We start from the raw sequence: 25,607 nt of genomic DNA, 5'->3' as shown, positions 1-25,607 counted from the left end.
ACATTTATGGTTTTCACTTTTGAAGATAAGACCACTCAGAGATTTGATCAATATATTCTCTCTAGAAATCTCTAGGTTCCCCAGGGCACTTCTGTGGTCAACTTCTGCCTGAAGTACACAAAGCAATAAATCTTGAGCTGGGAAAGAATGGAATACTAGTGTACTAGCAAACTGTAGCTCTTTCTTCCTGTCAACAACAGGCGTGGTAAACAGCAGCTACAAATCAGGCTCTCTGGTATACAGAGGCCTCAGGGAAATGAAATGGGATGGACAATGACTAGAGTGCAAATGGCGGAAAACCCGACTTTTATGCAACAAGACATGGTTTGGGGGCACCTTCTCTCCTGTAAGGTGGTAATACAAGCACACTTTCTTCTCTGCACACATTGTGTCTGCAGATTCATGTCCAGCTGCACTGTTCAGAAGGATGAGAGGCTTAACCCAGGTGTCCTCCCCTGCAAAACCATTGCTAGAACCTTCAGTAGCTCACTGTGATGCTTTTAACAACCATTTCACAGATAAAATCTCTTGCATAAGAGCCGTCTTAGATGTAGTCACTGGAGCAGAGGCCAACAATAAGGTGTCCATCAGCTTTCTGAGTGGGATTAAACTGGATCAGTGTCAACTGGTGAGTACTGTTGATGTGGACAAGCTGCTGGGGCAAGTGAGGAAGACAACCTGCTTTCTTGATCCCTGTCCATCTTATCTGGTCGTCCATGGAGGAGATGCAATTCGATCTCAAATACAACCAATTATTAATGCATCTCTCAGAAAGGGGAACTTTCCATCCTGTTTAAACGAAGCAGTAGTGAGACCGCTGCTGAAAAAGCCCTCTCTGAATCCCCTGGACCTTAATAATTACAGACCAGTGACTAACCTTCCTTTTTTAGGCTAGGCGATTGAGAAGGCAGTTACCCCCAATTCCAGGCAGTCTTTGATGACACACACTTAGTTGACCCATTTCAAACCGGCTTCACAGCAGGATACGGACTATGGTTCCCTTAGTGGATGATCTCCGTCTCAACAACAACAGGGGGAGTGTGTTCCCGTTGGTACTTCTAGACTTCTCAGCAGCTTTCAATAGCATTGACCATGGCACTGTGCTGCAGTGGTCCTGGTCATACCTCTCAGGCAGTTTCAAGATGGTGGAGCTTGGAGACAGCTGCTTCTCAAAAAAGGAGCTGTTATGTGGTATCCCACAAGGTGCCATTCTATCCCCAATGCTCTTTAATATTTACATGAAGCACCTGGGAGAGATCATCCACAGGCATGGGGTGGGGTGTTATTTGTATGCTGATTGCAGCCAAATATATTTCTCTATGTCTTCAAAAACTGCCTCAATTAATAGTATGTCTCCTCTGAATGAATGCCTGGGTAATGGGCTGGATCAGGAAAAACAAATTGAAACTGAATCCAGACAAAACAGAGGTGCTTGCCATAAAGGGTCCTTATCTGGGGATGGAGGCGTGTCAACCAGTTCTGGATGGGGTTACTTCCCCTGAAAGACTGTTTTTGCAGCTTGTGAATGCTCCTGGATCCGTTTCTTCAAATGTCAGCCCAGGCAGATGCAACGGTCAGGAGTGATTACTAACAGCTTCAGTTGATAAGCCAGCTGCGCCCCATCCTAGATTTGGATAACCTGAAGATGGTAGTGCACGCACTGGTAACCTTAAGTTTGACTTCTGTAATGCGCTTTACATTGAGCTACCTTTGTACCAAGTTCGGAAACTCCAGTTGGTTCAAAATAAGGCAGCCAGATTGGTTACATCTAGGAACATCTAGGTGTAAGAAGGAGTGAGAATATTACAACAATCCTAAAGTCACTCCACTGGCTGCCAATTAGTTTTTGGACAAAGTACAAGGTATTGGTTTTAACCTTTAAAGCCCTACATGATTTGGGTTCAGGTTACCTAAAGGATTGTCTTCTCCGGTACAATCCTCCCCGCACACTTAGGTCAACTGGTAGGCATTTGCTCCAGCTTGCCAGAACCCGACTGGCAACCACTACCCAGGAGACCTTTTCATCAACCGCCCCAAGACTGTGGATCAACCTACCAAAATAGCTTGGATAGCTAAATGACCTGGCAAAAATTAAAAATCACCTAAAGACCTATCTCTTCTAGCCGGCCTACCCAGTCAGTTTTTTAAGCATCAATTGTAAAATTGTGTCCTTTCTTTAATGTCCGTTTTGTCTATTTTAATATGTAGTTTATAGAAATACATTTTAATATGTATATTTTATAAAAACTATATTTTAATATGTGTATTTTTGGTATTTTTACATTATGTATGTGTTTTAATTATTCTGTAACCTGCCTCCAGCTACGAGGAGAGGTAAGAAATAAAATTACTATTAGGCAAGCCCTCACACTGTCGTCCTTTTGCAGGGTTTTGAAACCTGGAAGTTCCAGCAAGCATTTGAGAACGATTAGTCCCTAGATATAAATGCCCAGTCCCTAGGTTGCTAGATAGTACTCTGCACCTTATCCATTTCCCCAGCCCTATCGTACGTTGTTTTGCACTATCCCATGCCCGACCCATTTATAGACAGGTCACGCCCATTTTTATAATTATGGTCATTGGTTCTTGTTGAACACAATCTAATGGAGCCTCAATGCTGCTGTTTTTCTCTTATGTTCAATTGTGTTTTATATTGATTGTTTATTTTATGATGTTTTTATTTTATTGATGGTTTTGTTTTAATGGATTGTTGCTTTTATGTATGTATGCATGCATGTATGTATGTATGTATGTATGTATGTATGTTGGACTTTCTGTTCCACATGTAAGCTACCCCGAGTCTCTTTGGGGAGATAGTGGTGGAGTATAAAAATAAAAGTTATTATTATAATATTATTGTTATTACATCCACAATTTCATACTGTGTTTAAAAAGCAAAACAGAAGGAAAGGAAGGAAGAATTCTAATTAGGCTACATTACAAGTTACCTCAAACATATTTAAAAAGCACAGATTTGTAAGTCTGCCACTAAAATAGAAATCATAAGATAAATAGAAGTTTGGGAAAGAAATCATCCGAGGGCAATTTTTTGAAGAAGTTTTCAAATGTTCTCTAAAATGCTCAAATCTTTTGTTGCCTTATGCAAGGCTTACCTGATCTGGTTGTTTTGTTTCACATGAGCACATTATTAGCTTTTAATAAATGTGCAGAAACTTATTAAACTGCTTTTTGTGTGCGTGTACAGAAAATGAACCCCCTCCTTTCCATGTCCTTATGCCCAACAGAAAACAAATTTTCTAAGTAATGCTCAGAAACATATCTACTTTGTTAATTAAGGGTTACTTGTATTCTATCACTAGAAAAAGTGTCATTTCCTTATTATTACTCCAGTGGTTTTAAAGGCAAAGCTAAAGTACTTTGGCCACATAGTGAGAAGACAGGAAAGCTTGGAGAAGATACTGATGCTGGGGAAAACGGAAGGAAAAAGGAAAAGGGGCTGACCAATGGAAAGATGGATGGATGGTATCCTTGAAGTGATTGGCTTGACCTTGAAGGAGCTGGAGATGGCGATGGCCTTCAGGGAGCTCTGGCGTGAGCTGGTCCATGAGGTCACAAAGAGTCGGAAGCAACTGAACAAATAAACAACAACTCCAGTGGTTTAGCTATATAATCCAGAACACCAAGATGAACAAATTCGCTGTGAAAATCTATCTGGGTCTTTCTTCAGCCATACAAGCCATGGCTAGTATATAACACTGACATGATTCCAAATCATAAAACTGATCCCAATTGGAAATATGGGAAGAAGCCATCTAAAAGTAAACAAAAGTCCACAACACCATTTTATCTTAAATTCTCAGAGAAAATGAGATAGGTGATATCTATTGGAAGTAGCACTATGTATAGGTGGTTGTTTTTAATAGACTGCAAATCATTCCAGAAAGCTGTACACCAGTTGAAAGAAGGAACTATGAAAAACATCCAAATACTGTTTTTAAAAATAGTATTACATCTCCTACAATTTCTCACCAAAAAATCCCTTTGTTACTATAACAGTAGAAAGCAAAAGCAAAAACATTTCATTTAGTGACTATTCAATGCCACCTTGTGGTTGTTTTTTTTATAGATATATTGATCTTTCATGTAGGAATTAGTATGCTATATAATTATTTGTTAGTGTTGATTAAGCCATCAACTTATGAAGCTTATTATAAAATATGGGTAGTCTCCAAGTTATGAACAAGATAGGTTCCATAGGTTTGTTCTTTTAGCATTTCTGATACAGTATAGGTTTTTTCTAAAACTTCTGGGTATGCTCAGTTGCTTTTTCATCTTTAGTAGCAAATAACTGGTTAATGGCTTCCTAGGAGTGATCATCTACAAGATCCATTTAGTGCACCATATCTATGGCAGCCTAATTCTGGAATGTTGCATGATCACAAAAAATACAGATAGGCATGCCACATATTATTAATAGTGGTGATATGGACAGTTAATACAGTGGGCTCGTGGATCCAAAGGGTTCACTGTGCTGTAAAGCAATCCCTGCTGAGTTCAGTAGGGCTTATGTCCAGATAAATACAATTAAATTTTACCCTTACATGTATAAATGCATCCTAGTGGCTCATTAATTTCAGTTGAGTAAGATATGGAAAGAGACATACAAAGATACATAATTCAAAGAAAAGCTCCAACATTTTATTTAGCAATAATATTCTGCATGATTTATTCGTCAAAACTTAGAAAGTACCAAAATGTGACTTCTGAAATTAAGATTAATTAATGAATTCTGCTCAATTTTGTTGAATTTGTGTTTTTAAATTATACAACATATTTAAAGTGTTTCAGTTTAGACAGACATAGGTCAATATTGGCCTAAAGAAGCAAGAAGTTCTTCCTGTAGTTCAGTATTTTTGGCATAGCTTCCATAGCCTATTCATTAGTCTAGATCAGCTGAGATTTTAAGAACTGGTTTATTATTATTATTATTATTATTATTATTTTTAAAAAGAGAAGTCTCTGCTGCCAGTTTCTGGAATGGTATGTTGACAAAGATGGTTAAATTTCTACTGGTTTTATATGCTCTTTTTATTCCTTTTTTTGTAATTTAGTAAGCAGTTTTTATGACTATTCTACTGCATTACTTGGTTTTAATTACCCTCGAGAATCTGTGGTATGTTGAACAGCAGGATATAAATGTATAAAATAAGCCAATTTACCCTTCCAGAATCCAAACTCAACAAAGGAAACTAAAATACCATTCATCTTTTAAAAACTTTTGCTAGTCATAAAATGAATCTCCAGCAGACATTTCTACAGCAACATCAGACACTTCATATTAATAATAAACTTGGCAGCACATGCTATTAAATGCTCAGAGTGAATATTTCTGTTAACTGCTAACGACAACATAATAACAGCGAGGATAATAAAATCTAGGAAGGCTGAGCACAAAATGAAAGAAAGCAGTTGATATCCACCCACATGATGATCACCAAAAGCATCCCCCCCCCCCCCCCATGTAAAGGGCATCACACTATTGTGTTAAACTGCATCAATGAATACTGAATGTTCCTGATGCATCTGAGTAGGATAACACATTCAAAACCTAAAAAAGCCTCCAGGTCAAGGACAAGTTACAACTCAACCATGCGCTAAAAAGCAGGGAAAATTAAGGTGCCTGTGTCAACTTATATGCCCCCTAAATAGTAAAGACACCAGTTATTGCTATATACTGTGCTGCCTTACAAATGGAAGACAAAGAAGAGGAATGAATGCCTACTTCACTTCTAAGCTTTCTGCACAAACCAGAGAACATGCAGGAAGGGAAGGAGTGGCCAATGACCATGCATGCCAAGATGGCTAGTTAAGCCAAGCCAGCAGTATGTGGACACTTTGGTGCATCATATTTCCTTCAAACATGTTCGCTGGCCCCATTGGCTTGTCATGACAAGGCAGCATTCTCTAGAATCTAGTTTGTCATTTACAATGAATGTGATACACATGATGCCTGATCTTTTCTGTTTGCCGTGGGAGTGGCTATACAACCACGGGTATTTATCATGAAGTCTGAACCCAACAGGAGCCGATACTCTGATTTGTTTCACTTCCACCAGGTTAGAGCTCCAATGAGATTCAATGTGATGGCAAACATTTTGTGTGTTTAATGCTGCTGTGCACAACAGTGGCAGGAATCAGTATGCTGTTTCATCATAACAAGGCTCAGTTACTGCAGGTCCGTGGCTTGGTGTAAGAGCCAAAGTGATCAGTTGTTTGAATTACCAAAGTAGTCAGAGAAACTTCAACAGAAAGGTTCTTTCTGTTTGTAGAAGGGAATCGGCTCCCCTAATTGCTTCCTTGGGCAGAAGGAAAGCAGGGTAGAGGCTATTGTTTTTTCTGATCCCATTTTCTCCCTGCTGCTTTCAGAGCAGATCTTACAGAGGTACCAGAGTTTTAGGGAAAAGCATATTCCATCCTGTATAAAACAAGATTCTCATGTGAGAATTCTACTTATGAGAATGTAGGACCCAAGCCATTATATTTCCAGTCTCATCATACTATAAAATTAATACATGAGGTGGTCCTGAAGTATGGATCATCCGTTACTTTTAAAGCAGCATATGCCAGGATTGTTAAGTAGGCACTTGCCTGGTACAATCACCTACAGAAGAAGGGTTCTATAGGATTTGTAGGCTAATTGTAATCATCCAATAACAATAATAGTAATTTTGTGGATATATTTGTAAGGTGGGCTCATTTGTAAGGTGCAATAAGAAAATGTGCAGCATACTCCTCAACTTACAGTTTTTAGAAATCAATTAAGGTCACTATTGCAAATGAAAGCAAATTTTATAAAATTATTCTAAATCTTCCTTCTTAATAACTGTACTGTAAATTCAAATATAAAATTTGCTGGTATCTCCTAAGTAAATATCTCAACATAACTGAAAGGTAAACACTGCTTTAAAAGTGGTGGCTTTTAAAGATATAGCTCTGTATATTAGAAAATGACCTTGTTTCACATATAAAGATATAAAAGAATCTATCAAAATTCAGAAATCACAAATGTAGAGTTTAATATTCAACACAGAATGTTTTCCAGTGAGCTAGAAATTATGAGTCTGAGACCAAATATATGTACATATGCAAAGTGGTATTAATTTCTTGAGACAGGAGGATTGTAAGCAATTTATTATCACATCATATGAACTATGTAGATGCTGCAAAACAACCCAGGATATGGTATCAACACTTTGACATGGCTTAACATTGCCAGGCCAGTGGCAACAACTAAAAACAGATGCAACAATGTGTAGTCTTAAGAAGGTGCAACTGAAAAGGACTCATGATGATAACAATACTGAAACTCTCAATCTAGCTGTTCCAAAAGGTGTTTCAGCTGCAAAAAGCAGTTGATTCGCAAACAAAAGGCTAACCACAATGACTGACATTTCAGTTTTCAGAATCACAGCAGTTCTTTATATTTAATATTTAAAAGTTTACAGTAGCTCTTTTCTTTCCAAAACTTTAATAGAAGTCATGAACATGTGATTCTAGATGTTAGAACCTTCATCAAAAATGCATTAGTCTCCACAAAGTAAGTAAGGAGCTTCAGATCACAATCCTATCACAATCCACTGGTGCCATTCCATGTTGATTACTAGAGAGAGTTAGGAAGAAGAGACAGGCCCAATATGGGTTCAAAACTCAACAAGCCTGACATGGCAAATTCCTCCCCTTTTTGCCAAAGAGAAAGTAACTGCAAAAAAACCCCTATCAGTTTCAGCTAAAAAGTCTGCTGAGCTCTCATCATCCCAATTTTTTTTTGTTCTGGTTGGTATGAGCTGGCTGATATAGTAATGGAGTGGCAGTGTTCCCACCCCTCTATTAATAGTACTTCACAGCCTGTGCAGCACTGCAAGGAAAGCAGATGAAATGTTAAGGAGCATATTCTAGGTTACTTCACTGGTGTTGCTATAAATTTTCAGAGAGACAGCTGCACTAGTTTAAGTATAAACAAAATGTATTATTGCAGTGGTTCAGTAATTGCCACCTTGGCTACAGCATACTTTGATTCAGAGAAGCTGAAAGCTGAAATATTATGCTATTGTATTTTGGGTTTTTTAAATCATTCTAATAAATATATGTTTTAAATTAACTGCTCTTTCTGGAATTAAGGAAAAATCCTGAAATATTGCGATGTTTTAAAAATGGCATACTACGCACACACACATTTGTATTTGCCAGAACAGGAGAGGTTATACAATGTATCTATTAGTTTGAAAAGTTGTGTTGGTTTGGCAGTACATTCTAATTACCTATTTAGATGTTTATGTGCCAAAAAATAAATAAATGTATGTTTCTGAAGTCTTTACATACCATTTTTAAAAGGGACAGTGTTAAAATAACAGCTAACCCTTTTATTTCCATGTGTATGTACACACACGCAGTGGGCCCTTATTATCCACTGAAATTTGGTTCCAGGGCCCCCTGTAGATATATTAAAATCTATGGATACTTAAATCCCACTATATCTAATAATAAAGTAAAATGATGTCCCTTAAATAAAATTAAAGAAAAATATTTTCAAACTGTATATGGTAGAATGCATGAATGCAGACTATGTAGAGAGCCAACTGCATATATTAATTAAAAGACTTGGGTTTGCTCTCCGATTCACCTGAGCCAGTGGGTGCATCTATACTGTAGAAGTAATGCCACTTCAACTGCCACAGCTCAATGCTATGGAATCCTTAAATCTGCACTTTAGTAAGGCACCAGCACTCTTTGACAGAGATGGTGAAAGACCTTGTAAAACATTAACTCCCAGGATTCCACAGCACTGGGCCATAATAAGTAAAGTAGTGTTAAGTGCATTCGTTTTACAGTGTAGATAAACCCAGTAATGCAGAAACCATTTTTCTGAATCAGAATATTCAGTGGTTTCACCAATGGCATTTTGTCTTTGTTCAGAATCCACCTGTCAGTCACAACAATCACTTCTGTAGCTCCTTCCAGAATTCTTTATCATTCTTATGTATACTTTAAAAGGATTACCAAACTGGTAGGTGCTGGAATATACAGTGAAGCCTCAGAGTGGAGAAGTTTTTGTTTTAAAAAAAACTTTAATGATTAAAACAATCTCTTGCTCTCTGGAGTAATCTAGTCATGTAAATGTAACAGGAACCCTTACTGCCCTGCACATTGTGATCTAGAATACTTTAGATTCAATATTCTAGAACGCCACCTTTTCTGCTTTGAGAGAAGAAAATAAGAGTGCCCATCTTTTGGAAATACACATGTAAATGCTTCAGTGGTTTTACTCACAATATGAGTTCTAATTGATTTTTGAAAGTAAAAGCAATAAAATCAACACTCCAAAAAGAACTTAGTGGACTACAATCACACCAAATATGCTCCATGGGTTTCATAATATGTTTTCAATAAACCACTGTAACATTTGTGTCCAGATAAGTTATCCTTGAAGGTGCTAGGGGTGGCGACGGCTAACAGGGAGCTCTGGCATGAGCTGGTCCATGAGGTCACGAAGAGTCAGAAGTGACTGAACAAATAAACAACAACAACAAAAGTCATTCTGCAATGTTTCGGACTTTTTAAAAGTTCTGTACCCCACTCAACACCTACCAAATTAAAAAATGAAATGTTTATTAAAGCTACTAAAATGATTTTAGTTTAGATTGACTTTTGAATCATCCGTATTAGGATGACATAGTAATCTAAAACTAAATTACTTTGTGAATATGTGGTTGAAGCTTCCATTTCAATCAGTATATTTTAATCTTTGCTCATGTTTCATTTTAGTCATTATTTTTATTTGCAGATCATGACAAAGGAATCATATAGGACACTAATACAGAAATGGATGAATCAAAATAAATAGAATACCAAATCAACACTATGCCCTTCTCTTAGTTAATGTTAATGCCAAAGCACCTGTAATTATACAATATCCTGCAAGTGATATCACATCTCCCATAATCCATCTGAAACCAAGGGAAATTATAAATGTGGAAGTCATGTACATCAGAACTATATGGAGGAAGAATAGGATTAAACTCTAAATAGTCATTAGGCACAAACAATTCAAAACTTAGTACAGAACAACTCTAACATTCGAAACACAACATATCACCTTGAAAAGTCACTGTTTTTAGATCGTACATGACATTGAATTATTGCAAGGATAAAAGAGGAAACCATGTATGCTAAAGCAGGGTTCCCCAAACTTTTTAAGCCGAGGGCCGGTCCACAATCCTTCAGACTGTTGAGGGGCCGGATTATCATTTGAAAAAAATACAAACAAATTCCTATGCACACTGCACATGTCTTATTCGTAGTGCAAAAACAACAACAACAACAACAACAACAGCAAGAACAATGAAAGAACAATACAATATTTAAAAATAAAAACAATTTTAACCAACATACATTTATCAGGATTTCAATGGGAAGTGTGGTCCAATGAGATAGTCAAGTTAATTAGGGTTGTTGTTGTTGTTGTTGTTGTTGTGTGCCTTCAAGTCATTTCAGACTTTGGGTGAGCCTAAGTCTAAATTTTATTTATTATTTATTTACTGCATTTATTTACTACATTTGCATCACACCTTTCTCACCCCAAAGGGGACTCAGAGTGGCTTACAAATTATATGTACATAGAATATATTATATTATTAGCATAGCACAATATTAGTATTATATATTACTATATTGAACTATATCACTATACTGTAATATTATTAGTTAAAATATATGTTATATAGAATATATAATTAATATTATTATATGGTATTATTATTAGTGTTATATTGTATTACATTATAATATTATTATCAATATTATATGTATATACAATATATTATATTATAAAACTGAGGGCGGGGGCCAGGTAAATGACCTCGGAGGGCCGCATCCGGCCCCCGGGCCTTAGTTTGGGGACCCCTGTGCTAAAGCAATTATATTGGAGGGGCAGTTCAAAATGTACTTAATAAAATGTAAATAGGATGATTTGATCCTATTGGTGACATTAGTTGTGTCAAAGTCACCAATATAACATGTACTGAACATGCTACAATCAGAAAATGTATTTACACAGAAAAATGAAGAGATAAGGAATAAAATTTTCCTTTATGATGTACCAATGCAGCTGGAAAACAAAGAGTTTAAATATGTTCTTAATATAAATATGAAAAAGGTATACGCTAATTAACAAAATCCCTAATAGTGCAGCTCTTTTTATAGAGACTTTTTAAGGATTCATAGTCCACTTTTCTACCGCATTTTTATCCTAGAATTACTTAGCAGCTTCTGCAATGAGACGATCGTGGAAAAATAGTTGAAGAAACACAGACTTTTAATATCAGGCTGCAACAGTATGTCTGCAGCAAACAGAAAAACAAAGCTTGAGTTGGGAAAGAATGGGATTCTACTGTATCACATCCTACTGTAATTGGGTATGCCTGCCCACAACAGGCAAGGTTTACAGCAGCACACCCCTGAAATTCTCATTGAGTTGACGTGCATAGGAACTTCTACTTCTGTTAAAAATAATGTTCTGGGACACATCTATTTCGTCGAGTGAAATCTCTTTTTTATCTTGACTATTTCAAGAGGAAATAATACATACTTCTGTAGGAGAAAGACACCACATGTTAAATTTAAAGCATCCTGTAAAAGCTTTTTCTTGGATTCTTATGAACAGAACTTATTAGCTAAAATCCAACTGATTGTACCCCTACAGGAGAGCCACCAAATTGACTGCTAAATGATAAATACTTATATAATCCCATTGGATTTAATGGCTTTACTCTAGTCAGAGCTAGAGATTGGATTTATGTCAGTTAGAGAGCTGACATAATTTCTGACTTGCACAACTATACCAAAACCTAGGACAAACTATTTTTGTCAATTTAATCAGATTTCCCCCCTAAGTTTTAATTTTGCTAAATGAGTTTCATTTACCATATGTACCAGCTGTTCCGCTTCCTTTAATATTCTGAAATAACATACAATAAATCAGATCATTTTTATAGTTGAGAAGATCAATTCCCATTATCATATTTTATTAATAACTGTTCTTAGGAAAAAGAAACATGGCTTTGAATCAAACAGGCTTAGAACTTTAGAGAATGACTTTTGTAGTCTTCAAAAGAAGAAGCCAGAAATACTATTCCAGTAAGGTTATTTTTAGCTAAAGCACTGGTTTTGGATCAGTAGAACTGTATTTGAAAATCTCAAAAGATGCAACTTTCAAAACAGAGGTTTGTTTGTTCTTTATTTCAAAATGTTAATTAAATCATTTAATGTTGTTATGATACAATTACATGATAGATGTAATCTATAATTTGAAATTCTGTTGTAAAGCTGCAATTCCTAGTGGATTCACTGGACTTTATTTCTAATTCAGTGTATTCAGGATTATACTTGAAATTGTAGTTTGCTGAAGTTGGAGGAAGGAGGGATTCTTCAACTTCTATCTGAGGGTGCATTAGCACTTCAACATTTTCAGTACACAGGCGTTATTTGTTACCTCCTGTTGTATTTCCTTCTAATTAAGAAGAGTGACATCTGACATTAAAACAGCAGTATCAATTCCACACTACAGCAGACAGATGAACTCCGGAAACTCAAATTCTCTCAACTAGTGAAATTATTTACAGAACTCTGACCTTCAGTTGGTTTTAAATGTGAAGAGAAAAATACAAACACTGCCATCACCACCTGAATTGTTTGGATTTGTTCTTAGAAGCAAGTAAAATGAACTACATGATGGAACACAATAGTGCCACCTATAATAGTGCCATTAAACATTCACAGAATATTGAAAAACATGAAATTAAGACCAAGACCACCTAATAAATCTATTCCAGCATTTGTAGAGGATGGACCTTTCCCCAATAATTAAACATTACATGAATATCCCAAAGGATCAACAGGAAATGTTACTTTTCAAGGCCTGAAAATAATACAACACAACTCCCTTATCCACGGAATTAATACCCATAGATTTACTTACTCATGCTCTAAAAATATACCACCCCAGAAGTGTTTGTGAGTTTCTCTAGATTCTCCAGTGAGAGTCCATGGGATGCCTACAGTCCAGGTATAGTCAAAATAAAAAAGTCACTGTTACCCATGGTTTCAGGTATGCATGAAGCATTTGTTTTGGAAAGGAACCCCTGCGGATCCAGGGTCACAATGTACTTTGAAAGTAAAATTACAATTTCCAATTTAAGCTGCTATTTTATACAGATTTATCTGTGAGTGAGTCTCATTAAATACAGTAGCATTTACTTCAAAGGCAACTTGCATAGGATAGTTCTTTAAAAGCTTACCTAAATGGGAAAAGTGTACACTAAGCAAATTAAAATTTAAACCAGCACCAATTCTAGTCACACATTAATATGGCTTTACATTGTATGTTAATTAACTCATTGTTCCAGTCTATAACCTAAATTATTAAATTAAATACATCCTGCTCTCTGGTATTTTTTTTAATGTGTCTTAATGAATGACAGCAGAATCTTTTTATTTATTCAAAGGTTCATTCATCAGATTTTCAACAGAACTTTCCCTATATGTTTTATTGTTATGATTGCCCACAGCACTGAATGTTTCCCATCTTTGTTTTTGGAAGCTGTCATCTAATGTGTCATCTCCATTGATTTAATAGAACATACTTCTGAGTAGGGATATTTCAGATTGCATTTTTATCTGGTTTAGCACTTTTTGTTTTTTAAACAAAAAGTTTAAGTTTAAAGAAAAACAAAATGCATTGGGTAAGAAAAACTATTATAAATGCAGTAAAGAGTGTGTGTATTGTATTTTTTTTTAAAGTGAACGTATAGCAGTAAAGAAAGAACTTTAATTATTTGATGTTTGGCTGCTTAAATATAGCTACTAGAACAGAGTTTAACTATGCCCAGATCTGCAGAAAGGGGGATGGGTCTTATGGAATCCATGACTAATAAATGGAAATCCAGTGGATTTCAATGGCTCTACTTTTAGTATTTCTAAGTCTGGATCCAACCCATTCCATTTTGTATGAAAAAGAAAAGGACATCCTCAAAAATGAAATGCTGCACTCAAGGATTCCAGTGTTGCCACTGAATAACTGTCGCTACTGTTCTATACATACAACAGTAGCCAAAGTAAAGCAGGAATATCCTAATGCAAGACATTTCAACCAGCCGAGTAGCAAAAGATTTCCAACATATTTTCATCACAAAAAAGAATTGTGTGCTTTACTAGTTAAGTGTCAAAACTATTTTGCTACTATAGTGAGTGTGAAAACTAAAACACAAATAGAACAATAGAAAACTGTCATGAAATACATAATGTCATGAAATATATTATGGATCGTTTGAATGAATTGTAGGAAAGGAGGGAATGAATGAGAGTTAATAATTTTGAAGATACTGTTCAAAAATATTAAGGCCTGCAATGACTAACTACCTGCTTGCTGAACTGTAATTAAAAGTTTCTAATGAGAACTGAAATAGTTCACCTGCCTGGTAAACTGTGATAAGAACTGTGACAGTGATAAGAGAAATGTTTACATCAAGTTAAGGAATTGTTTACAGCTGTTAAGAAGGAAGTCAACACAAGGCTAACACCAATCAAGAAGAATCAATGTCTGTTCCAGGAAATTGAGATGGAGCCAGGATAGAAGACATCTATAATTCATTTACAACTCATGGACAACATCAGCAAAATATTGCTATATAAGTGACCTTATGATGATCCAGAAAGTGTGACAGACAGCAATGCTGTTCACCCACCATGCTCAGTAGAGATGGTGTATGGGAAAGTAGCAGATACATAATGAAAGAAGTCTGGTCACTGGGGCTCCTTTTCTCAAGGGAAGAGGAAGGAGTGCATTTTGGAGTCATGATACGTGTTGCAGGGAGACAGTTATGCTGTATGGAAAACAGGGGTCTGATCCTTGGCATTGTTCTTAGGAAAAAAAGGATGCATTTTGGAGTGTTGAAGTTTTGGTGTTTTGACGTTTTGGAACTATGTGTTGGCAGGCTGCAGAGAAGCAGGGCCTGGCCTAAGCAGGTGCTTCTCCAAGGAGGGAGAAAAGGATATGGTAATATTTGTATGCATGAAGATGGATGCATGTTGTGTATGAATGCTGAGTGAAAATGTAACACCCCTTGTCTGTTTGTTAGCCATTGTAAGTAGGTTGTTTGAGAATCCAATGTAGTTGCATAGAATCCATATGACTAATGTATGTCTAAATGTTGTTCTATAAAAGTTCTGCTGTACTCTCTCAAACTGAAATTGCAATAAAAAAAATCTATGCTTTAAAGTTATTGAAAAATTATTCATAACAAACTGCTTTATGATACTCCTTTAAGCCAGCATAAAATAATATAATTCACAACTTGTCAACTCAAGAAGATTTATTTACAAATGCAATACTATTCTCCCCAAATGTATCAAGAGAAGGTAAGGGAAATCTATTAATGATGCTATAAATAAATTTATAAATTTATTTATAAATGACCTTGAAATAATTCTTCAGCAAAAGAAATAAGGGGAAGATACTTTTTTTTAAATTTTATATACACTGTAGTAAAACTTCAATTCCCAGATTCTGACATTTACATTAATCCAAACCAGAAGACAATTCTGTAAAGATTTTAATGTGGGCAATTTTAATGTGCTGGGGCTACAGGTTGTTATGGGTCTATGGGAGCAAACTCATTCAACAGCAGCAGTTATTCTCTTCATATAGAGCACTTTCCCCAACCTGCCTCAAAAAGCATAGTTTCGCAAAGCACAAAGATTCAGTCATTGTCATAAATATATGATTTTTGGAATAAAATAAGCACACAAAAAAGAGAAATACTAGCCCCTGCCCTAAGAGAGAACAGTGAAGCAAAGTTAACAATAAAATTGGGGGGGGGGGGGGGGTTGGTATTGCAGGAATATTCAAGTGTGTGCGTGCATACACTGCACGTGTGTGTTTGTTTTTGAAGATATGCTGTAATACTGTATATTCCTGAGTGTCATCTGCTATATCAAGCCAAAAGAAGTACTATCCATTCAATCAGACTGAGCTCTGTAAAAAAAAAAATCTTCAATTTGATCTGTGTAAACAATCACACTCAGGAGAATGTATCAATTGGGATGTTACATTTAGTGGGAAATCTTACCTGTCCTGGGCAGCCAGATTTTAAACCAGATACATTTCTCAAAGAGACACATTACTGCTCTGCCAAAATTTTCAGAAAATGAAAGTTATGCAGCCAAAACTGCCTGTCTGGATAGAGATTCCTGGGAAAGCAATGGTATCATACTCAAGCAGCATAATTCTTTTTTACATGGGCCGAAATCTGCATCCTGTTCTACAGTTCCGTAAAATAGAAGGGAAGAGGGGCCCTCTAGTGGCCAAAGAAAGCATGGCATACTCTTATTTTCCTATCTATGTTGTGAAATTTCATAAAGAGTTGGGCCTACGTCACAATACATCACATATTCTCAAAGGTGCCACAATGTTGTTGTTTTGGCTGCAAGTTAATATAGTTATTCTTCTGATAAATGTCCTGTGTACAGAACATAAATGGAGTGGCACATATCGGGCAGCTTTCAAATATAGGAGGCAATGTCATTTGCTTGTACAAACTTTATTTTCATTTCATTTTATGGGTTAGAAATTGATAAATGTGACATGTTCATGTGCTGCAAGAAACAGAAGAAGTATGGAACCATTTGAGATCATAAGCTGAATATTTTTTAAAAATGAACACTTCCAAAATTATGAAATTAAAATATTTGTTAGCCTTATAAAAAATCATGTAAGTACTGAAGTTGCAATCACTTTTTAATACCAGTGAAATCAGGTATGCATAGAAAACTACAAAATATGTTGCTGACTTGATATTAAGGCACAAAAAAACCAAGTTTTTTTCTACTTCAACTACCACTTCTTTGAAATGTAAATCCTTACAGTATTTATCTCTTTAACTGATGAGAAAACAAGCAACAATGAAGTCATTTGATCATACTTATGCAGTGTTATTATTAAAAGTGACCCAAATTTTCAATGTGGATTTTATTCCCTATATATTTATATTTCAGTTGCACTTCAGCTGAAACTGATGAATCAGTTTTATACTTCACTTATGTTTCAGCTGAAAAAAATATTCAACTGACATTGTAAAGGAGGGATCCCCAAACTAAGGCCTGCAGGCTAGATGTGGCCCTCCAAGGACATTAACCGGCCACCCGCCCTAAACTTTAGACTTAAGGTTGTCCTAAGTCTGAAAAGACTTGAAGGCACACAATAACAACAATCCTAATTATCTCGACTATCTCATCAGCTAAAAGCAGGCCTGCACTTTCCATTGAAATACTGATTAAGTTAATGATGGTTAAAATTGTTTTTCATTTTAAATATTGTATTGTTCTTTCATGTGTTTTTGGTGCTACAAATAAGGTATGTCCAGTATGCATAGGAAGTCATGCTTTTTTCAAACTATAATCCAAACCCCCAACAGTCTGAGGGACCATGAACTCTGCTTAAAGGGTTTGAGGATCCCTGCTGTAAAGCAAGTGAGTATAAAGGCTGAGATCCCAATGTATGCTGAAGTGGATATCCATCAAGCGAAATCTCTTAACTGTGCTGAAGAAGACTCAGATGCATCCCTACAATCAATTACTGGACATTTGGCTAGGGGCAGAGCTGTGCTAGATGCTTCCTTACAAAAATGTCTAAGAATGTAATGATGCCAATGTTGCCCATTACACCATACCGCTTATATATATGTATGAACTACCAAGAAGATTCTAGCTGAATTTTTTATATTTGCTTCAAGGTACTACAATGCTCCCTCGCTAATTCGCGATTTGGGTTCCGCGGATTCGCTATTTTGCGGATTTTCCCATCCGGCCTGCCCTCTCCCCTCACAGGCACAAAAGGACTCAGTTTGAGGCGCAGTTTGAGGCCGCGCTTCCTCCTCAGCCGCCTGCAGGTAGCGCCAGTAGGTCCTGCCTGCGCCTCATCGCCTCAGGAACAACAAGAAATACAGTACAGTATGTTAAAAGAGGAAAAGAGGGAGGGAGGGAGGGAGAGAAGGGGGCTATATTTATTGAAATAAGTAGAGTGCCGCTACTTCACGGTTTTTCACTTTTTGCGGGCAGGCCTGGAACCTAACCCCCATGAAAAGTATTCTACAATTTTGCTATCAGCCAGACCATATATATTGTATTAACTATGTTGAACAAGTTCTGATAGTCCATGCCAAGTGTCTTTACCTTTCAGTTGGTGGGAACAGAAGAGCTATGATTTAGATGTTGTGGAAGCCCACCTTCTCCTTTCATCATCTGCAAGACTGCTAATCTTAAATACACTACTGGGAATGAATGGAAGGACTACTAGGTGGGATGGGGCAGAGCAGTTTCTTATTGAATTTCATAATGGATTTCACATTGTGGTAGTTAAATGAGCAACAGCGAGTAGAACAGAAGATATTTTACAGTGGATATTTTGATGTGTGGATAGTGAGGATCAATACAGTGAAGGGGGCTTAAAATGTTCAAGGGAGCAGTAACAATTTAGGGATACCTGAGAATGAAAACAACCATGAGCTATTTTGCTTCTGAGCAAATCTGCATAAAATAGGATGTAATGTTATCTACTGCTAATTAAGGAAGTAAAGTGAAGTACAGTATGTACCGTGAATTTACTTCTTGACTTACGGTAATCACATGAAATTCATAGTTTTCTTAAACAATGAATATGCAGAGGTGGCGTACAATTGCCTTCAATTGACTATAGCTTAAAGTGCCTGGTATTCCCTGATGGCCTCCCTTCCAAGTACTAACCAAAGCTGAGCCTTCTTAGTTTTTGGGATCAAACAGAATCAGGTGATTTCAGTGTTGTTAGGTTTTTTCCAAGCTGTCAATGCTGTATTTGCTTCAAACTGTTTAAATCTCCCTGGATGGAGATTGTCTAGTAGTCACTTACTTCGGAGCAATGTGCTTAAGTATTGCATTCCATTTTAATGTTCTGCCTTGAAAAAATGTTTTCTGCTTCTACATCATAAAAGGTAAAGGTTTCCCCTGACGTGAAATCCAGTCATGTCCGGCTCTGGGGGTTGGTGCTCATCTCCATTTCTAAGCCGAAGAGCCGGCGTTGTTCGTAGACACCTCCAAGGTCATGTGGCTGGCATGACTGCATGGAGCGCAGTTACCTTCCTGCCGGAGCGGTACCTATTGATCTACTCACATTGGCATGTTTTCCAACTGCTAGGTTGGAAGAAGCTGGAGATAACAGCAGGCGCTCATTACGCTCCCGGGATTTGAACCTGGCACCTTTTGGTCCACAAGTTCAGCAGCTCAGAGCTTTAACACACTTCGCCACCAGGGCTCCTTCTACATCATAACCAATCATAATTTTGGCTAGCTATTTTAGTGTAACCTTTATATCAGGACACCACTGATTCATATGTCAAAAACTCGCTTTAAATGAATTACCTGAACAAGTCCAAGGCTAAGAATCAATTAACTTAAAAGTAAAATGAAAAAGTATGTTGACCTGGGCTAGACTGACTTGAAAGACAAAATAACTAGTTTTTCATTGGAAAACTTTTCAAGCTTCATTGTTCTCTATACCTTCAAACAGAGACTAAGTCTAAAAAATTCCCACGTATTCTAACATTTTCATTCAAGTGAGTGAACAATATGCTTCATTTGGAGATAAGGTATTAGCATTTCCCTTTCTGCTTTCACTTAAAATTATGTGCTTGTGAAGAAGAAACTTTAAAAATATAGCAAATACACGGTCATTTTCGCTTCTCAATTACAAACTGAAGTGCAGAATTTATTCCCAAGAATTTTTTGTGTTCACTCAGATAGTTGTGCTCACTCAAATAATTTCTGATTTAAGGCAACCGTAAAAAAGATTTGTTCCAAGGAAGTTTGCCACTGCTCTCCCCTGTAGCTGAGTGTCCCAAGTGGGGGTTTCCATAACTGAGCAGATATTTGAACCCTGGAGTCTTAGTTCAAAACTGAAATTGCTGCATCGCACTGGTTTTCACACCAGTACACCTTCCTGAGCTAGCCGAGGTGGTCTAGGAGTTGGCGTTGGAGTCTCAGTGCTGGGAGACTTTAACATCCATGCTGAGACTGCCCTGTAAGGAGTGGCTCAGGACTTCATGGCCTCCATGACAATCATGGGTCTGTCCCAAGTGGTGTCTTGCCATACTCATGCTGCAGGACACACTTTGGACCTTGTTTTTTGTGCAGGATGGGATAGTGGCAATTGTGGTGTGGAGGAACTTGTCACAGTTCTGTTGTCATGGACCGATCACTACCTGGTTAGGTTTAGACTCGCTGGGACTCCAAACCTCCACAGGGGTGGGGGACCAATTAAGATGATCTGCCCCAGGATGATTATGGATCTGGATGGATTCCTTAAGGGTCATGGAGATTTTCCTGTCACCTTGCAGGCAATTCTGTCGAAGCTCTGGCTGACCTCTGGAAAGGGGAAAGGGCCAGGGCAGAGGACACAATCGCTCCTGTACTTCCCCCCCATGGAGCAGAGCCAACCCAGTGCCTTTTTTCCCCAAGGAGTTGGCAGCGATGAAGCAAGTGAGACGGAGACTAGAGCGATGTTGGCAGAGAACTAGAAGTGAATCTGACCGAGGAAAGGCTAGAGCGTATTTGAAAGCCTACTCCACGCCAATGGAGGCAGCAGAGAAATTGTTCCTTGCTGCCACCATTGCATTTGCAAGGAACCATCCAGCTGAGCTGTTTCAATTGGTGAGAGGGCTATTACATACTGGTTTTTCAAGGAGAAATCCCTAACCACTCAGCAGCCAGCTATGGAGAATTTGTAAGGCACTTTGCAGATAAAGCCACTCAGATCCATTCCCACTTGGTTGCTGTTATTGACACAGTTCCAATGGATGTAACTTTGGCTCCTATTTGTCCAGTGTTGAGGGATGCCTTTCAATTTGTGCAGCATGAGGATGTAGACAGGGTCCCTGGAGAGATGAGAGTTACCATATGTATTCTAGATCCTTGCCCTTCCTGGCTGATCAAATAAGCCAGAGGGGCACTGGCAGTGTGGGTAAAGGTGGAGGTCAATGCCTTATTGGAACAAGGCAAAGTTCCAACTTGCCTAAAGGAGGCAGTTGTGAGACCTATATTTAAAAAGCCACCCTGCACCTCTCTATAATGGACAATTATTGGCTAATGTCCAACCTTCCCTTTCTGAGAAAGGTTTTTGGAGTGTTTGGTGGTCTCCCAACTCTAGGGACTTCTGGATAAAATGGATTATCTAAATCAATTTCAATCTGGTTTCAGGCCTGGCTATGGAACAGAGACAGTTTTGGTCACCTTGGTAGATGACCTACAAAGAGTGCTAGACAGGGGAGTGAGCCTGTTGGTTCTCTTGGATCTCTCAGTGGCTTTCAATACCATTAACCATGATAGACTTCTGGATTGTCTCGCTGGGATGGGACTGGGATGCACCATTTTACAGTGGCTGCTGTACTTCCTGGAGGGCCGTACCCCGAAGGTGGTGTTGGGGGACTCCTGTTCAAACCCCTAGTCAATACCTCAGAGTTCTGTTTTGTCCCCCATGCTGTTTAATATATACAGTAGAGTCTCACTTATCCAATCTTTGCTTATCCAATGTTCAACTCAGTCTGCCTTTTTGTAGTCAATGTTTTCAATACATTGCAATGTTTTGGTGCTAAATTCGTAAATACTATAATTAGTACATAATGTTACCACGTAATGAACTGCTTTTTCTGTTGATTTGTTGAAGAACATGATGTTTTGGTGCTTAATTTGTAAAATCACAACATAATTTGATGTTTAGTAGCATTTTCCTTAATCCCTCCTTATTATCCAACATTTTCGCTTATCCAATGTTCTGCCAACCCATTTATATTAGATAAGTGAGACTCTACTGTACATGAAACCACTGCGAGAGGTCATCTGGAGTTTTGGATTACAATGTCAACTATATGCAGATGACACCCAACTCTACTACTCCTTTCCATGTAATGCCAAGGAAGCTGTCTTGACCCTAAACTAGTCAGAGTAATGGACTGGATGAGGGCAAAGGAATTGAAACTTAATCCAGACAAGAGAGAGGTACCCCTGGTCAGCTGGAAGGCAGAATGGGGAATAGAGATTCTGCCTGTGCTGGATGGGGTTACACTCCCCCTGAAGACAAAGGTTCGTAGTTTGAGGGTCCTCCTGGACTTGGCACTGAACCTGGAGGCCCTGGTGTCAGTGGCACTTGGGAGGGCCTTTATACAATTAAAACTTGTGTGCCAACTGTGCCTGTTCCTTGAGAAACCAGATCTGGCCACAGTGGTCCATGCGTTATTTACATCCCATCTGGATTACTGTAACGCATTTAATGTGGAGCTGCCTCTGAAGAGTGCTCGGAAACTTTAGCTGGTCCAAAGAGTTGCGGCCAGGTTGCTAACTGGACTTGGCTACAGGGAGTGGACAACCCCCTGTTGCAGCAGATCCATTGGCTGCCAGCCTATTTCCGGACACAATTCTGGTTATGACCTTTAAAGCTGTAGATGGTTCAGGTCCAGGCTATTTGGCCAACCACATCCCCTTGTACGAACTTGCCCGGATCCTGAGATTTTCAGGAGAGACCCTTCTCTCAGTCCCATCTCCATCTCAGGTCTGGTTGGTGGGAATGAGAGAGACGGCCTTCTCGGTGGCTGCCACTTGACAAGAGGAGGGCCTCCCCGGTAGATCTTAGTGTCCACGCCAGTTCATAGAAAGAGATGCAGTCTTGAAGATAGGCTGGACCCGAAGCATATAGGGCTTTATAGGTAATAACCTGCACTTTAAATTGCAACTAGAAACTCATTGGCAGCCAGTGGAGCTGCTTTAACAGCGGCATTGTGTGCTCCCAATATGAAATATAAAACGTAGGTAAGATGAACTTGTTGATACATTATACAGATTAAGGATATGAATTTCACAATAATTTCATTAGCAGAGGGAAAGTAGTTTACTGTTGTTTTAACTTTTGTTTATTACCTTATTGTGTTTTAACCTGTGTATATTGTGGTAATGTATTTGTGTTGTTACTCTTGTAACAATGTGAGCTGCCCCGAGATGGTGGCGGGCTATAAATAAAGTTGTTGTTGTTATTGTTATTGTTGTTGTTGTTGTTGTTATTATTATTATTATTGCTACACTTAAAAACACTTTAAATGTAGTGACTCGACATCCTTAGATTTCCCTTGCCATAGAAATATGTAGTTTCTTCATTCATGTGTTTGAGAAAAACGTTGAAGACTTTTTCATTCCAAGCTGCATCTGATTTATTAATGAGCAATTCCCAAGTAACCTAAAGAACTCTAGATGCTGATGAATGTTAACATGAATGTGTCTAAACTAATGGTTAAACTGTTGTTGTGTTTGTATATTTTAAAAGTTTGTATTACTCCAACTTGAGTAGGGTAGAATTTCCTAAAAGCAGAGTCTGCATTTTAATAAGCAAATAACAGATACAAAATTATTATTAAATCTTAAGATAAGTAAGCAAAATTTTTAAAGCATGAATATTGCAGTTCTACATGGAAAGCGCCACAAAATTTGCTGGGATTATTTCTTAGAAGGCATACAGTCTAAATTGCAACTGCATTGCAAACTTCAAGGAGGTAAAATGGTAACCAACAATAAGAGCAATTAAGAATTAGGAAATACCTCATAAAACGATGGGATGAGCACATTTAACTTACCATTTTAGCCATATGATCAGCAATGTACTCCTTTCAACTTCCCAAATTACTTTAGTTTAAAGTAGGCTATGATCCATGAAAGTTGTGCTACAAATAATTGGTTTGTTTTTAAGATGTCACAATATTTTTCTATTTTTATTAATTTTGGTGACATTTGCAACATACTATCCAGATAATGGCAATAATGTGACATATAATAAGCACCCAAGACTTCAAATCCCAACTATACTTAATCAAAGGAGGGCCCTACTGAACATAATTGGACTTTCATAGTAGGACATACTTTGCATGTCTCATTAGAAGTAAATAGCTCGTACTGTCACTTTAAAAGGAAAGTCCATAAGGCCTTGTAAGAGGGACAGAAATAAATACATTCAGATTTGGGGAAAATGTTCTTGTTTCTTATTATCATATGCAGTAACGAGACAAACAATAATTATCACCCCAAACATTCATTTACAACTGACCTTTTATGACAGTACTGCTTTCCAAATTATTAACTTGTAACAATGTGAACAGTTTATATAGAAAATATGTTTCCTTTCCTAAGATCTGCTTACAATGAAATAAATATGAAATACTTACGGGCATATGGATTTCTGTTCACAATCATTATCCTCTCTTCTACTGAAGTATCCTCTCACCTTCAGTCTCCTTCTTCCAAACATTATAGTTCACTACCCTGGAAAGTTCTCACTGTTAATATATGTTCTTGATAAAGAATAAGGTTTACAGCTAATGATTTCAGAATGGGATTTTGAAGAATCCTTTTAAAATAGCTAGGTAACCAGACAAGAGCATTAAGAAGTTGGAAACTAAATCCCAGTGTTCTCCCATTATGCTTACATTGATCACACTTTAAAAAACAATAACAAAGTTTCCCCAGTTTAATACATTTTTCAATGTTTTTATGATAGAACCAATTAGGAAATGAGATTTTTAACCCAGGAACAAAAATTGTGTTACATACTGTTATTAAATATTTAATTTCTCTCATTAAAATTTCATCATATTATCTAAGAGAATAAATCAAACAGTGTTAAATGCAGGATTCAAATAATGTAAAATTAAAATAATGTCTAGTTGATTTCAGTTAAGAGAACTAGAAAATATACTGCCTGCATTCAAATTCCCTTAACACAAGTTGTATTGTTTTTCAGTAGGGTTATATTTCTGTTTTTTTGTGGGACATCCTGCAGCACATTATGCGATAGTTTTTCAATCAATATCTCATCAAATCTTAACCAATTCAACAATTTGTGGCAGCTACAAAAATGAAGTTTCTGGAGTATAACAACTACAGTTGAGTCTCACTCATCCAACATTCGCTTATCCAATGTTCTGGATTATCCAACGCATTTTTGTAGTCAATGTTTTCAATACATCGTGATATTTTGGTGCTGAATAAGTAAATACAGTAATGATTACATAGCATTACTGAATATTGAAATACTTTTTCTGTCAAATGTGTTGTATAACATGATGTTTTGGTGCTTAATTTGTAAAATCATAACCTAATTTTCCTTAAACCCTCCTTATTATCCAACATATTCGCTTATCCAGCTTTCTGCCTGCCCGTTTATGTTGGATAAGTGAGACTCTACTGTATGTTCAAAGTAGTTTTAAGGTAAGTACTGCATAATTAAACAAGAAATAACACACTTTCAAACCAGGAACAGATTTTTTTTGCAAATTTTGTTACATAGGGTAATTGTTCACTTTGTCATTTTTTAAAAAAAACACTGACAGTTTTTGAAAGTGACCAGCTCTTCACAATGTAAAATCACAGAATATTGTAACTGTTATTTATTACTTGGATTAAAAGAACATAAAATACACTCTTACTATTTTGCAGAGAGACTGTGCTCACCACTGTTTTAAAATCATAGT

The 25,607-nt window shown here is 37.2% G+C and overlaps 1 protein-coding gene across 8 annotated transcripts in view; it reads right to left on the bottom strand.

The window, feature by feature from the left end:
• Positions 1 to 25,607, bottom strand: part of bbx (BBX high mobility group box domain containing) — a 167,458-nt gene that overhangs the window by 79,130 nt on the left and 62,721 nt on the right. The window contains exon 3 of one of the 8 annotated variants that reach the window (XM_062974853.1): positions 24,303 to 24,399. The exons of the other annotated variants lie outside the window; for them this stretch is intronic. Coding sequence (XP_062830923.1) covers positions 24,303 to 24,308 — 6 coding nt within the window. The 5' untranslated portion in view covers positions 24,309 to 24,399. The remainder of the gene's footprint in view (positions 1 to 24,302; positions 24,400 to 25,607) is intronic. 8 annotated transcript variants of the gene reach the window in all.

This window comes from Anolis carolinensis, chromosome 3 (assembly GCF_035594765.1).
Source record: "Anolis carolinensis isolate JA03-04 chromosome 3, rAnoCar3.1.pri, whole genome shotgun sequence".
Taxonomy (NCBI): Eukaryota; Metazoa; Chordata; class Lepidosauria; order Squamata; family Dactyloidae; genus Anolis; species Anolis carolinensis.
The sequence above is the reverse complement of the archived record's forward strand: the minus strand, read 5'-3'. Positions and strand labels throughout refer to the sequence as shown.